The 16,226-nt window shown below is 46.9% G+C and overlaps 1 protein-coding gene across 1 annotated transcript; it reads left to right on the forward strand.

Annotated features, from left to right (window-relative positions):
- Positions 1 to 7,313: 7,313 nt before the first annotated feature.
- LOC136577112 (sulfotransferase 1C2-like) lies at positions 7,314 to 16,064 on the forward strand. Its single transcript, XM_066576848.1, has 8 exons — positions 7,314 to 7,453; positions 7,563 to 7,735; positions 12,393 to 12,518; positions 12,615 to 12,712; positions 13,043 to 13,169; positions 13,676 to 13,770; positions 13,850 to 14,030; positions 15,417 to 16,064. Exons 2-8 carry the CDS (start codon positions 7,564 to 7,566, stop codon positions 15,527 to 15,529), a joined length of 912 nt encoding a protein of 303 aa, XP_066432945.1. The 5' UTR covers positions 7,314 to 7,453; position 7,563; the 3' UTR covers positions 15,530 to 16,064.
- The last annotated feature ends 162 nt before the right edge of the window (positions 16,065 to 16,226 follow it).

Raw genomic sequence — 16,226 nt, forward strand, 5'->3', positions numbered from 1 at the left:
GGGTGATTAATAAACTGGGAGAAATCGGACATAATCCCCAGCCAAAAGAAGTTATTTCTAGGTAAGGTGACCAGACGTCCCGATTTAGCCAGGACAGTCCCGCTTTGGGACCCTGTGTCCCACATTCTGCCGGGACCCCAGCTGGACAACTATTTAGTAACATAGTATGTAAGGTCGAATGAAGACCATGCCCATCTAGTCCAGCCTGTTTAACCTCCTTGTTGATCCAGAGGAAGGCAAAAAACCCCAAGAGGCAGAAGCCAATTAGCCCATTTGGGGGAAAATTCCTTCCCGACTCCCTAATGGCAATCAGACTGTTCCCTGGATCAACCCCTAATAGTTCCTACCTGCCTATATACCCGGATTAACAATTAACCTAATATTTATATCCTGTAATATCCTTCTGCTCCAGAAAGACATCAAGTCCCCTTTTAAACTCCTCTATGGATTTTGCCATCACCACATCCTCAGGCAGAGAGTTCCACAGTCTAACTGCTCTAACAGTAAAGAATCCCCTCCTATGTTGGTGATGAAACCTGCTTTCCTCTAAACGTAACGGATGCCCTCTTGTTACCGATGCAGTCCTGGGTATAAACAGATCCTGGGAGAGATCCTTGTATTGTCCCCTCATGTACTTATACATACTTATTTGATCACCCCTTAGCTGTCTTTTTTCTAGAGTAAATAGTCCCAGTTTGGATAGCCTCTCAGGGTATTCCAGTCCCGTCATTCCATGTATTAGTTTAGTTGCCCTTCTTTGAACCCCATCAAGCACTGTAATATCTTTTCTGAGCACCGGTGACCAGAACTGTACGCAGTATTCCATGTGAGGCCTGACAAGTGCCTTATATAATGGAAGGATAACGTTCTCGTCCTTCGCCCCTATACCTCTTTTAATGCACCCCAAAACTTTATTAGCTTTTGCACTAGCTGACTGGCATTGGTTGCTCCAGTTTAATCTACAATCCACTAGTACCCCCAGGTCTTCTTCCATATCACTTTTCCCTAGCAGTACCCCATTAAGTCATTTGGCCCATTGGTCCCGCTTTTGGGACGTCTGGTCACCATAGTTATTACTAGCTGGGGTGCTGCAGCTCCCCACCAGTAATCCCTTTGCAGCACCATGGCGGACGCACACACTGACGTCAGTGTGTGCATCCGGGATCTTTCTCCCCCCTCCCCTGACCTCTGCTCTTTAATTCTGGAGAGGAGAGGAGTAGAGGAGAATGGAGGAGGCGCTGCTGCGGGTGCACACACACTTCCACTGCAGTGCCAAAAAGAGGAGGAGTAGCGGCACTCTGAAGACCAGGAGGAGGGTAAGTATATCGGTTTCATGGGGGCTCTCCTACTACCATGGATGTCACTGTTACTACTAGGGTCGATATAAGGGACAGTATTAGTAATATTGTCCCCTACATCAGCCCCAGTAGTAATAGTAATAGCACTGAGACTACTGTGGGAGTCAATATTACAATTGAGGTCCACTGTGGGAGACCCTATTAGTACTAAGGTCTACTGTGGGAGACCCTATTACTACTGAGGTCCACTGTGGGAGACCCTATTACTACTGAGGTCCACTGTGGGAGACCCTATTACTACTGAGGTCCACTGTGGGAGACCCTATTACTACTGAGGTCCACTGTGAGAGACCCTATTACTACTGAGGTCCGCTCTGGGAGACCCTATTACTACTGAGGTCCGCTATGGGAGACCCTATTACTACTGAGTGCACTGTGGGGGTCACTAGTACTGAGGGCCTAGTCAGGTGCGGCACTGCTGGTCAGCTGTGGCCACTACAGGCCGCTGGGAATGGAAAGCTGGGGAGCGCTGCAGCGGGAAGCCTACAGAGGCGGTAAGAAGGAGCACCGCATAGTATGAAATCAGCTGCGGGTACACTGCTAGTTTTCAGTCACAATTTGCACCAATGGCACGGATTTCGACTTTTTTTTTTTTTTTTTGGATGCAGAAATGCTGCAGAATTTGCTCCATCGTTTTTGAAACCGCCCTGTACTTTTTATAACGACGGAGGTAAAATCATACATCGTGATAAGCCCCGCCTCTGACCGCACCCCTGTGTCCAACTTTGACTGTGGGGAAAATCTGGTCACCTTATTCTAGGCATCCTGTTCAATTTCAATGAGCCAATGCTCCTTTCTTTCCGAATCAAAGACACAGGGGCTGCAGCTCCAGATCACAGCATTTCTAAAATACCAAAATGTGCTCAATCCGGGAGGCCTTGTCATTGTTAGGGAGACTAACTTCATGCATCCCGGGTGGCATGGGCTCAAGCACACACCAGGACTCTACAGGGACAAAAGGCAGTCCTCGCTGGACAAAAGGATGCACATAGAAAACACAGTGAGGGTGTCCCTGCGCTGGTGGATGTCGAGCTCGAACCCATTGAGGGGGGGGGTTCATTGGCTTCAAAATTCAGTTTATGCATTATAACAGATGCAAGTGCCCAAGGCTGGGGGGGTTCATGTGGGAGATTGATTTCTTCAGGGGTCCTTGGCTCCCAAGGAATCAGTAATTGGTCCTCAAACTACAGAGAAATTCAGCAACTGGGAGATTCAACACGCAATCAACATCTGAGGATCCCGTCGGACAAAATCACAGCCGTTGCCCACATCCGGCATTAGAGGGGGAACGAGATTCCCATCCTTACAGGGCGTCGCCCAAAAAAATCTTTCTTTAGGCAGAAAAACAGGTCCTATCAATATCAGCCATGCACCTGAAGGGAACCTTAAACCAGAAAGCCGACTATCTCAACCGGAAACACACAGACCCAGGGGAAAGGTCCTTTTCTAAAGAAGCCTTCAAAGTCTTGACAAACAAGTGGGAAATTCCGCAGCTAGACCTGTTCGCTTCAAGAGAAAATTGCAAAGTCAAGAGATTCTTTCCCTCCACCTGGAGGATCAGCAGGTAGCAGTAGATGTGCTAACCCAGGACTGGGGCAGACGATTGGCCTACATATTTACCCCAATTCCGCAAATCTCGAAGGTCCTCCAGAACTTCTGCTCCCAAAGATGTGCACTTATACTACTAGCTCCATTCTGGCCTAGGAGAAGCTGGTTTGGACTCCTAAAAAACCTAAGCCTACAAGACCCAGTCCTCCTGCCCGCTCAACCGGACCTTCTAACACAGGCTTCTCCAAGAAAGTGACATAGACCTTGTTATCACGTAGAAAAATAATTAAGAGGATTTGTCTGAAAGTCTGGAAGAGATCTCTCGGAGTCAGGAGAGGAAGCTTCAGGTTTATTCCCCTGACGTCCCGGCAATACTTGAATTTCTGCAAGAGGGCCTGGATAAGGGTCTCTCCCTAAATACCCGGAGGGTCCAGGCAGCGGCCCTTAGTGGCTTTTTTTGACACCAAACTCTCTGAAATAAGATGGGTTGATGGGTTTATGAAGGCAGCGGACAGATTGGAGCCAAAAATTGCGAATCTGGTCCCTGATTGGAACCTAAATTGGGTCCTCAGGACTCTGTCTTCAGACCCAATTGAACCTATAGAATCACTCCCTATTAGAGTTCTGACAATAAAAACTGTTTTCCTAATGGCAATTCAGCCAGATGGATCAGCGAGCTACAGGACTTATCCAGTCGCCAGCCCCTTTTCAGAACCATCAAAAGTAGAATGATGATAATCTTTATGCCTAAAGTAGTGTCACCATTCCATAGGGCACAAGATATAGTAATCCCCTTGTTTTTCGATAATCCTAAGAATGATCAAGAATGAGAATTCAATTGTCTGGATGTCAGGAGAGCAGTAGTAGACGGACAAGAACTCGTTTATCCAATTTTTCGGCCCCAATAGAGAAAGAAAGGGAGTGAAAGACTCCATAGCCAGGTGAATACGCCTGGCCATCACGGAGGCCTGTAAGGCGATAAATAAGAGGCCTCCACTAGACTTAAATCTCAATCTACAAGGGCGGTATCCACTTCTTGGGCTGAACGAGCCTCTGCATGGGTAGAACAGATATGTTTATCAGACATTACAGGGTAGATGTTCAGGCGGACGAGGATCTCACAGGGTCCTCTCAGCTGTAGTCCAACCCTGACTATTTAGTTGGAACGTCTCAGTTGGTGCAGTAGGGAAAAGGTGGAGAAAAGGTAGATTATACTTACCGATGATCGGGTTTTCAGGAGTCCCCACCACGGCACCCGTACGTTACCCCTCCCCCCGAAGAAATCTAATTTAACTTTCCTTAGAGTATACCAGTAGAGGTAGTATTTTAGTTAAGCTCCTACCCCAGCGGTCTGTTATAATCACTGAGAAAGGTGTTAGAGGGGCGGAGCTTTAACCGTCTCTGTGTGTTCCTGGCCTATCAGGAGGAGGCGATCTCAGGTGGTGCAGTCGTGGAGACTTCTGAAGACCCAATTATCAGGTAGGTATAATCCACCTTTTTACCGCACCGCGAAAACACAATCCCTGAAATAATGGCGCAATTGCTTTTTTTTTTTTTCACTTTAAACTTTTTAAAAAAGTTTTTCACTACATTAAATGGGGCGATTAATAGAAAAAAAACCACAACTTGTGCCGCTATAAACGAGTTCTCATGTGGCTATTTTTAAAAATAACAGTTTTGGCTTCTTGACACAAAAGCAAAAATGTCAAATCGAAGAATCTGTCTTGAAAGAGTTAAAGGATGACATGAAGGAAAATGGATGTGGTAGGCCTTGAGCCCCGGAGCTAAGTTTAAGTGTTAAGCACCGCCTCTAACCCCACCCAATTTAGCCATCTTTCTGCCACCACATAGCAATAGTGCCGTCCTTCATCTCGCACTCAGTACTGGTGTCCCCTTGGTGCACCACATACTTTAATAGTACCTTTGTGTGACAGTAATAGTGCCCTCACAAAGTAAAGATTACCCCTTAGTGCCCTCACACAAAGTGCTCCTAGTGATACCCCCTGAGTGCCTTCAACTTGAAGAGGTTTGCCATAATTGCAAGGTATTCCCTATCCACAGGATAGGAAATAACTTGCAAATTCGCGGAGGTCCAAACTCTGGGAACCCACTCACCAATTGGGTGAAGAAGGCCCCGGCACATGCCGAATAGTGACCAACGGTGGTTGCACGTGTGCACTGCCCCACCATTCCCCTCAATTGGACTACCAGTGATGGTCAAGCTGCTGAATCGGTTATCTCCAATAGCCTATCTCAGGCCTCCTGTGTACAGCTCAGCGCACTTCTCCTTACGTTATACAGCAGCTCGGAGATGTGGCTCGAGAGACCGCGCTGTAAGCTCCGTCTCCCCAGGACGTAGAAGAGGAGAGACCGAGAGGAAGATATGTGCACCAGCATTGGAGCACTTGCAGTGCCATATGAGAAGGTCCCACCACCGGCAAGTGCCATGGCTGGGGTGCGAAGGAGAGCTGACAGGTGCAATTGGCGCCAGGAGGATCAGGTCCTCTGCTCGCTAGTACTCAGCCTGCCCTTCCCCGGTCAGTCAAGCTGTCAGGGAGTGAAGTGAAAGTGCTAATAAATGCTAGGAGATAAGACTCCACCTCCCTATAAGGGTCAGCAATGATGAGACTAGTGTGTGAGGGGCTGAAGAGGGGCACCATGAACGTGGCAGTGGCCATTGTAGGGTTGGTAGTATAGCCCTCCGGTGGGGCAATTACCCCTGTGGCTACTTGAAAGGACTGAGTGCTGTAAGCAACTATAACAATGGCCTTGCTGCAGTACGGTCAGAGGTCAGGTGATCGGAGAGCCCTGAAGAAAACTGGCTGCAGACAGAACCAATGGACACCACTATTAAATGACCCTGATGACCCGAGGGCCGAAAAGAGCCACGAGCCATATCCTGTAAAAAGGACAAGTAGCGTGGAAGGAGAGGAAGGCTCCCATCCCGCACAGGAGTCGGCGATCATTAATCGTTATGCGTTAGATATAATTATTAGTAGCAACATAGATCACCATCATCAATAAAAAAATATGCAATGCCAGAACTGCCCCTTTTTGGTCACCCCATCTTCAAGAAAAATTAATTAAAGTGATAAGTCATATTTACCCCAAAATGGTACCGATAAAAACTACAGGTCACTAGAGATGAGCGAGCACGCCCAGATAAAGCGGTTAATCGAGCGAGCATCGCTATTCTCGAGCAACTGCTTAGTGGTCCGAGCAGGCTCGAGGGGAGGGTTGGTGGTGGTGGGGCAGCTGGTAGCGGGGAGGGGGGGAGAGAAGGATTCCCCCGAGCCGGCTCGAACCAGTAAGCAGTTACTCGAGAAGAGTGATGCTCGTTCGAGTAACTGCTTTATCTGAGCGTGCTCGCTCATCTCTACAGGTCACCTTTTTAAAGAAAGAGCCCTCATACAACTGCATCACCGGAAAAAGAAGATAAAAGGTCAAAAGATGGCGGTTAAAAGTAAAAAAAAAATTCATATTTTTTAGCAGTACTACATTAAAAAAAAGATATAATTGTGTATCGCTGTAAGCGTTCTGACCCACAGAGTAAAAAGATCACATGGCATTTTCTTTCACATTAGTGGCTACTGTGGTGGTATAGATGCTGATGCAGCAGAGGGGCAGCAGGGGGCAGTAGTGAGATATGAAGGCTTCTACCCAGACAGGAAAAGAAAGCTGCAGAAAGATTGCTGCAGCTTGAGCAGTAACTGGAGTATAAGACACATTTAGGCCGCCTTCACAGGAGCATATGAGTATTTGTGCGCTGTGTGTTTGTGGAATAAATGATGCTTTTTTGCGTGCGCATTGGCGTATTATACGGTCGTTTTTTTTCGCCGGCAAGGCATGTTTATTTGCTGCGAAGAGATGCACAGATTTAAATGCGTTCCAGATGTCGTCTTTTTCCTATGCAATTCCGCAGTGTTGTCACACATCTCCTTGCACAAATGCGCAGAAAAATAGTGTGCTGCATTTTTTTTTCTTTTGCGCAACCGATATGCACAGGCAACACGCACGTGTGACCGAACCCATCGAAATCAGTGGGTTCTATTCTCCTGCGGAGTGCGCTCACAAATACACCCATATTAACGGAGTCATACAGCAAAATTTGATATTTTCATGTAGATCTAGGGCGGTCGTACACGGTGCGCCATTTCTTCCACCAGTATCATATTCTTTTCACTCATTCTTGCTGCTCCCTTTAACACGAACTCCCACGAGGCGTTAATATAGTGCACAATTTTGCGTCTTATTTCCAGAGGAATGCTGGAATTTCAGCTGGCCACCAAATGGTTAATAAACTGCAATGCACGAAGAAGAAAGCGCCAAGAAAATAGTGTTCAGGGTGATGTGAAGAAATCACTTATTACTACAACCAGGGGGAGGGGCTAAGGGGAGGGGCAAATGTAGGAGGGATCCGGGAGCAGCAAGAATGAGTGAAAAGAATATGATACTGGTGGAAGAAAAAACAAAAAAAGGCAGCAGACACTCCGGGAGAGGCCAAAGGGAACCAGCAGGTTAGACGAGACACGAGGGCCGCTGCCAAGGTGAGATCAAGGGTCAGCGCTGGCCCTTTAAACAAAAAATCCCTCATATGGTTTCTTAAAGTGATAGCAACAAATAAATCTTCTGACTAAAACCGGGTTGTGATTCCAGAATGGATCCAGAAGTAATGGAGAAGTTAGCGGAGGAGATAAAGAAATGGGGCGTTAAAATAGGGGCAATCCAGGGCATCCCGCTGCCCGAGAGCACTTGTGAAATCTGGGACCAGATCTACAACTTTCAGGCACGAGAAGACGATATCCTGGTCTCTACGTACCCTAAAGCCGGTGAGTGACGCTCTTGACGCCACAATTATGGTCACACAGCGGAGGCATGACTCAGAATGGATCCCACTCTGATGGCTCCGCCTACTATCCCCTTGTTTTGGGATGAAGAATTCCTTCCTGACTCCAAACTGGCATTCTAAATAATCCCCGGATCACCGATCCTCCTGGGTAATCAGTGATATAACATGTAATATTGTAAGACTCAAGGAAAGCGGCCAGACCCCTATTGTACTCTTTTATCAAGATGATGGGAGAGATCTCTGTATTGTCCACAGATATATTATACATAGTTATTAGAGCGCCCCCTTGTTACAGTGCTGGGTATAAATAGATGATGGGAGAGATCTCTGTATTGTCCCCTGATATATCTATGCATAGATATTACAGCGCTCCCTTGTTACAGTACTGGGTATAATAAATTATGGGAGAGATCTCTGTATTTTCCCCTGATACTGTATATCTATGCATGGATATTACAGCGCCCCCTTGTTACAGTCCTGGGTATAACTAGATCATGGGGGAGATCTCTGTATACTCCACTGATATATCTATGCATAGTGATTAGAGCGCGCACTTGTTGCAGTCCTGGGTATAATAGATGATGGGAGAGATCTCTGTATTGTCCCCTGATATATCTATACATGGATATTACAGCGCCCCCTTATTACAGTCCTGGGTATAAATAGATGAGTATTGTAGTCCCCCTATTCAGTTTATTACTTTAGTTGCCTCCTTTTGTACCCGCTCAAGCTCTGATATGTCCTTTTTTGAGTACTGATGCCAAAACTCTCCACAATACCCCATGTGTGGTCTGACCGGTGACTTGTAAAGAGGAAGAACAATGTTCTCATCATGCACCCCTAGACCTCTTCTGATGCACCACATGATCCTACTTGCCTTGGCAGCAGCTGCCTGACACTGATTGCTCCAGTTAAGCTTACAGTTAAAGGGGTTTTCCAGGGAAATACTATTGATGACCGATCATCGGGATAGGTCATCAATAGTTGATTGGCTGGGGTCCGTCGCTCGGGACACCGACCAATCAGCTGAGCAGGCGCATGCTGTCAGCGCCGTAATAATACAGAGGTCGGCGTGGAAGCCTCCCAGCCAACCTCCATGTAGTGGCCGGCACTTGTAACTGCAGGCACGGCTCACATGGGGTGACTTGTCTATTTTAATGTTTTTATGGTGGCTCTGCACTTCTTCCTGCGTTAGATTGGTGACCTTTTTAGTGGAGAGTTTACTTTATCACTCTGCATCTCATCTGATGGTTTGTTTACCTCTGTGAATACACTGGAGAAAATACTTTTTAATGAATTTGCTTTCTCCTCACCACCCTCTACAATTTTTCTTACATTATTTATTAAAGGGACAACACTCTTGGTTTTTATCTTTTTACTTTTTATATCCTTGATGAACAGTCTATGGACCAGTTTCAAATTGCCAGAAGAAAAAGCGCTGTGTGCAGCGCTTTTTTTTTCTGGCTAAGAGCCAGACAGCTCAGCGGAAAGTGAACAGACCTCATTACACTCAATGGGGGTCCATTCGGTGCTGTTAGGACAAAAGATGGAGGCATTTGGCTACGGGGATTCCCCTTTCCTGCTTACCAAACTGAGCAGGAAAGGTGAACCCCCGACACAGGTGTGAAACCACTCTGATTTTTACATAATTTTTATCCTTCTAGCTTTTTAGTGCTGCTTCACTGCCTTCTTCTTTAATTATTTAAACGCTTTATTTCTGCTGTTTGCTGCCCCCCTTTTCCTCTTTATTGAGCCACATTGGTTTTCTCCCATCACTAAGCCTTTTATTCCTGTAAAGTATGACCCGCTCCCAGTCATTGATCATGATTTATCCCCTCAGTCGTTGCTGACTTTCGGTCACTTCGTGGATCAGCATACACCGCGCTTCCCTGTCTTTGGCCACTTTTTTAAAACCTTTCCCATTTATTGTCCGTACTCTTATTTTTAAGGACATTATCCTGTCAATTCGGTTAAGGGCATCTCTGAGCTCATCAAACTTGGACTAAAGTTTAGTATTCTCATAGCTCCCCTATACTATATCTGTATATGGGAGCACTGGCAATCTGACATAATTAAATTCTGGCTACCCGCAATCACCACTAGGAGGAGATCAGTGTATATGGAAAATACAGCTAGTACTGGACTCAAAGGGAGCTGTATATATTGAGCTTCCCTTGGTGGTAAATGTATATATCTGTGTACCGTGAGCTCTCCCTAGTGTTGGCTGTGTACACCTGTATGCAATAGGTTCCTCCTACTGGTGGCTGTATAAACGTGTGTAGTGAGCTCCCCTAGTGGTGGTTGCAGACACTGAGCTCCCCCAATAGCTGTCTGAATAAAGCTATATGTAGTGAGCTCCCCCTAGTGGTGTCTGCGTATAGTGAGCTCCTCATAGTGGTGGCTATAAAACTCTGTGTTCACTGAGCTCCACTTGTGGTGGTTGTATCTATTTGTACACCGTGACCTCCCCTTAATAGAGGCTGTATAAATTTGGTATGCAGTAATCTCCCTCCAGTGTTGGCTGTTTGTCTGTATACACAGAGCTCCCCCTAGTGCTGGCTATACATATCTGTATGCAGCGAGCTTCCCCTAGTGGTGGTTGTATATAACTGTATGCATGGAGCTCCCTCTAGTGGTGGCTGTATATATTTGTATGCAGTGAGCTTCCCCTAGTGGTGGTTGTATATAACTGTATGCATGGAGCTCCCTCTAGTGGTGCCTGTAGGTAACCATTGATAATGTTACAGCAAGCAAATCAATGTAGAGCTCCTCCCAGCATAGGCTTACAGAGGATATCCCAAAATCTAAACTTTTACCCTATCCACTTGATAGGATTATATATAGAAACTCAGCAGACAGTATCACACATGATGGGATTAGATACACGTCTCAGCAAACAGTATCACACATGATAGGATGAGATACACGGTTCAGCAGACAGTATCACACATGATGGGATTAGATACAGTGGCTCAGCAGGCAGTATCTCACACGATAGGATGAGATACAGCGGCTCATCAGACAGTATCACACGTTATAGGATTAGATACAGCGGCTCAGCAGACAGTATCACACGTGATGGGATTAGATACAGTGGCTCAGCAGGCAGTATCACACGTTATAGGATTAGATACACGGCTCAGCAAACAGTATCACACATGATAGGATGAGATACACGGTTCAGCAGACAGTATCACACATGATGGGATTAGATACACGGTTCAGCAGACAGTATCACACATGATGGGATTAGATACAACAGCTCAGCAGGCAGTATCACACGTGGTAACCTTGTAGCACGCCACCCCTGGGGGATGTTGGATACTACAGGAACTCGCTGTCCCCGGGGGCAGGAGGGGGGGAGGGGGGACTGGAGTTCATGTTACAAACGTGAGAAATAGGTTTTGCTGCATCATTATGACACATTCTTCAGAGCCACAAATGATGCAAGAGCCGCCGGAGGGGAGTGGTGGCCCTCGCCCAGGAGTCGTCCTCTTCATTTCCTCCAAAGGTGTGCCAAGGAAAGCTGGGTGACCACCAACATGGCCACTGCTCTGCTGGACCCTGAGTGACAAGTCTGCTTACTTGTTAACTAGTATGGGGGGGGGATATATTTCATCATAACCGGGCAGCTTAGACATTCAGCTGGGTGCCAACCGATGTAGCTGACAACACAGCGCCCTCCCGGAGGTCACCCCGCTTTCCCAGGCTCCAGAACGCAAAGTCTGCCCAATATGCAAATTTGGGGGTTGGTAGAATAAAGTCTGGGCAGAGTTACCATTCTGGAGTCTGTGAAAGCAGGATGATGTCCCTGAGGGCGCTGCTCTGTCAGCCACGTTAGTTGGCACCCAGCTTTCCCAGCCCCCTGAATGCCAAATCTGCCTAGTTTTTCTCCAATCCATCCACCAATCCCCAAATTCTACCACAATAAGGGCTCATTCACACAGTCGTATGCCGGTTTCAGTTGCGTAAATACGCCGCGTACATTTGCTTGCGTATTTCGGCCGTTCCTGCGGGGCTTTGTGCGTCCCAATACACTGCGGATTTGCACATGTAAAAAGTACGTAAAAAGGACAATTGATTTGCTGCGTGAATATTCTGTGAATACGCAGGTTACGTGTAAAAATACTCCCATGTGGATGATCCCATTGAAATCAATGGGTTCTAGTTACTGCGTATTACACGGGTGTGAACGGGCTCCAAGGCAGATTGCCCTTCAGGGGGCTTAGAAAGCTGGGTGTATTATGTAAAATCAATTACACAACTGTGAAATGTAAGAAGGCGCAATCTTGTAATCCAGAGGAAACTATGTGCCCCCCTTATTGTGGCTGCTGTGATCCGGATGAAGTTCTCAAGAACCTGAGATGCAGTGAAATTGTTAATTACAGGTTCAGAGGAGACCGAGAACTAATCCGGTCGGTTACTTCATCACCAGTAAGGGTTTAATGAAGCAGGTGACGCCATCCCACCCTGTAAGGGACATGTGAGATATTTAAGGGACAGTACAATATATATTAGTACAGTGGATTATATATATGCAGATCACTTTAAGATTTAAAGGGGAAATGCACTTTAATAAATGTAGGTTAGAATCTAAGAGATCTCTCGGATCCGCTGATGTAAAGGTGTTGTTGCAGGAACTACATGGATGCAGGAAATTGTGGACTTGATCATGCTGAACGGAGACGTGGAGAAGAGCATGCGGGCCCCGTGCTTCGTCAAGGTGCCGTTCATAGACTTAAATGCAAAGCCCATGAAGTCAGGTAACGGAGACCTCGGGTCCATCACTGCGAGCGCGAGGCAAAAATGTTCTGTTGTGTCAAAAAACGTGAGTCTTGTCTGATCTTCCTGCGTTGTAGGAGTGGAGGCAGCCAACAACATGGAGTCACCGCGCCTCCTAAAGACTCATTTGCCAGTACAGCTCATGCCGCCATCTTTTTGGGAAAAGAATGTGAAGGTGAATATGATGATGATGATGATGAGAGTAGAGCTATAAGGGGGAACTCCTCTGCCTGACTATACAGTGAGGAGAGCTCTTAAAGGGGTAGTCCTACAATACATATAGGACCACCCACGTCGTGGTCCAGAAGCTGGAACCCTCACTGATGTCCTACTTGGCTGTCGGGAACATCACCCATGCGATCTGCCACCATTGCTTCTAACTAGCTTGCAGTTGTGGTACATTAGTTTGGGGCCCTAAAGATGGTGGAGGTGGTGGTACCGGGGTTCAGATTGTGCACCTTCTTGTCCGGGCCTTCTTATGTTCCTTTTTATTCCCTTCTGGCAGGTAGTTTACGTTGCTCGGAATGCCAAAGACTGCATGGTGTCCTACTTCTACTTCCAGAGGATGAACAAGGGGCTGCCAGACCCCGGGACATGGGACGAATACTTCTCAAAGTTCTTGGCTGGAGATGGTAAGAAAGGGACTCAACATCTCCTGAGTCTTTCCACATAAAATGTCTTAGTCTTTCCTGACCTTCTTTTCTTTTCTTCCCCAAGTTCTTCACTGTTTCCTTGGCCTCTTTCTCGCCATGTTCTTCACAGTTTACTCCTCCTCTTCTCACCATGTTTGTTTTTCCCAGATTTCTCCTTCTTCCTACTCATGCCCCCTCAGCTTCCCCTCACCATGTTTCTTACTGTGTCCTCAGCCTTTTCTAACCTTGTTCTTTGCTCTTTCCTCATCTTGTTCCTCCACCTTGCCTCACCACGTTCCGCACTGTTTTCTTGGCCCTTCCTCGCCATGTCCCTCAGCCCCCTCACCATTTTCTTCATTTTTTCCTCAGCCTCTTCTCGCCGCACCCCTTATTTTTTTCCTCGCGACGTTCCTCGCCGCGCTCCGCGCTCTTTCCTCACTGCGCCCCTCAGCCTGCTTCTTCCCGCTTTCTAGCTTCTTGGTTCTAACTCTTTGCCCTCTTTTCAGTTCCGTGGGGGAGTTGGTTTGATCACGTCATCGGATGGTGGAAAGTTAAAGACCAGCACCAGATCCTTTATGTTTTCTATGAGGACATCATTGAGGTGAGGCCTTCTCCTCCCGCACCCCTTATGCCGGTGCCCCATGTAATACCTCATGATATCCACTGAATTTTATCATCAGGACCCAAATAGAGAAATAAGAAAAATAGCAAAATTTTTGGGCAAAAACCTGACGGAGGAGGTTCTGGAGAGCATTCGGCACCACACAGCATTTGAGGCCATGAAGAAGAACCCAATGACCAACTTCAGCACCCTGCCTTCAGTTGTATTTGACCAGACAGTCTCGCCCTTCCTGAGGAAAGGTGAGATCCTGGTGTGACTGTGCATCCGTCCCCCCACACACACACTTCATGCACCACAGCGCTCTTATATGGGGGAGATGTCCATGAATATAATGCCAGAGAGAGGACACTGACAGAAGTGACTTTATTACAGCTGAGATGTGACAACACCCTATGGCACACGTCAAACACAAGGCCGACTCCATTAAACCTTAAAGGGTTTTTCCAGGTAATGGCTACTGGGATACACCGGTGTCCGGGGGGAAGCTGCTGCTCCGACCCCTGTGCTGTGGCCGATGCATGTAATTGCAGGCGCTGCTCTTATTCAAAACAATAGGACCTCAGCCTGCCATTACAGGCGCCGCTTCCATTGATTGCGATGAGAGCTGCATTTGCAGTTACGAACGCCGGCCGATACACGGGGGTCAGAGCAGTTGCTTCCGCTCCAACCCCAATGTATGTCGGTGGACACTGCCTGGATAGCCCCTTTAAAGGAATTCTACTCCCAACCCCCCCCTTCTGCCTGCAGCTCTAGCCTGGTGCCGCACTGTAGAGTCTGACCGCTGACTTCTTCTGACCCGCTGACTTCTATGCTGAGGTGAGAGGTCACAGTCAGACTGGAGCTGCAGGCTGTGTGTGTGTGTAAAGCCTGTAGCGGGGTTACCTTGGACTCTAGCCATGCAGCATCCCTGGGATTATTACGGTGGGATGACTATTACCACTGTGGCCACTAATGGGGGGGTCACTATTATTACCGTGGCCACTAATTGGGGTCACTATTACCACTGTGGTCACTAATGGAGGGGGTCACTATTACTATTGTGGCCACTAATGGAGGGGGGTCACTATATTACTATTGTGGTCACTAATGGAGGGGGGCACTATTATTACTGTGGCCACTAATGGAGGTTTCTATTACTACCGTGGCCCCTAATGGGGGGAGGTCACTATTGGGGCTCATTCACACGGGCGTAATCGAATTTTTGTCATACAAATACGCAGTGTATCTGTGCAGCTAAACGCTGCTTATGCCCGTGGTTTTATGTGCGCCAATACACAAATACCGGGTAGATGGGCTCATTAAAGTGGTGCACAAATACTCAGTGAATATGCAGGTTTCCTGTGTATTCCCTGTATATTGGCGGCCCATTCACTTCAATGGTGACTGCCACACATAATGCGCACCACAACAGGTCACGCCGTGTATTTTTTCACGTTTTGTGCATTGCGTGAGAAAATACGCGGTTTGACCTATTTTGGCGCGTATCACGCATTGCAATAGGCAGAATAGAGGATTATGACGACTCCACCCGCAAGAATAGAAATCAGGAAATCGTAGTTCTGATCATATTTTTTAAAGGGATATGCCTTTAACTGCCCACTATTAACCCTTTGTGTCCATTTCAGGTGAAGTTGGTGACTGGAAGAATCATTTCTTGGTGGCTCAAAATATAATATTTGATGAGGAATACAAGAAGAAGATGGAGGGGAGCGGGCTGCACTTCCGCACCGAGCTATGAGGCAGAACGGAAATCATAATCATAAGATGTACGTCTCCATAATTGATCTAGATGATTACCCATAAAGCCAGGCTCTTTCCCTTTAAGGCTCCTCCTACTAATTGAGGCTCCTCCCCTCAAGTCTGTGTAGCCAATACCTGATGATCTTCTTTCCTCCCCAGTGGTTCTTTATCATTCTGTCCTTTCTACAATGCAAATTCTCTCTCAGTGCACTGATGTCTTGCTGAGCTCATGCTAATACACAGCTGTCAAGCAGAGCTGCAGTGTAAAGCAAGGGGTGCTGCAGTGTAAAGCAATGAGAATGTGTATGTCAGACTACCTCCGACTGCAGTCACTGATCATAGTTGGGTCCTAAAGCCCACGTCATCAAAGATGGAAGGAAAGGAAGATTGTACACTGTACCAAAAGCTGTATAAAGTCCTGTTCACATGAAGTGTCTCTACTCTGTGATTTTCTGTGTGCATAGTCTCCCCAAAACGGAAAAGGTTAATAAAGTTGGGCTGCAGAGATACAGTCCACGACTGCAGGACATCAACTAACTATACTTGTTCTTTCACTATTTTTCTCCTTTATCAGCCATTTATGGTCCAGGGTGTATTCAGTGCTCACAACCATTTGTCTGCGATGTCATTACATATAGTGTTAACCTTGTGCCTTCTTATCATTGGGTGACATGGATGTCGGGTGACCTCATAAT

This window comes from Eleutherodactylus coqui, chromosome 8, assembly GCF_035609145.1.
Source record: "Eleutherodactylus coqui strain aEleCoq1 chromosome 8, aEleCoq1.hap1, whole genome shotgun sequence".
Lineage (NCBI taxonomy): Eukaryota > Metazoa > Chordata > Amphibia > Anura > Eleutherodactylidae > Eleutherodactylus > Eleutherodactylus coqui.

What these genes read in the sequence shown, in the direction of transcription:
- LOC136577112 (XM_066576848.1), top strand. Translation starts at nt 7,564, where the DNA reads ATGGATCCAGAAGTAATGGAGAAGTTAGCGGAGGAGATAAAGAAATGG. An exon ending in AAAGTTCTTGGCTGGAGATG is followed by an intron (nt 13,170 to 13,675) that starts GTAAGAAAGGGA and finishes CCCTCTTTTCAG; the next exon opens with TTCCGTGGGGGAGTTGGTTT. An exon ending in TCTATGAGGACATCATTGAG is followed by an intron (nt 13,771 to 13,849) that starts GTGAGGCCTTCT and finishes TTTTATCATCAG; the next exon opens with GACCCAAATAGAGAAATAAG.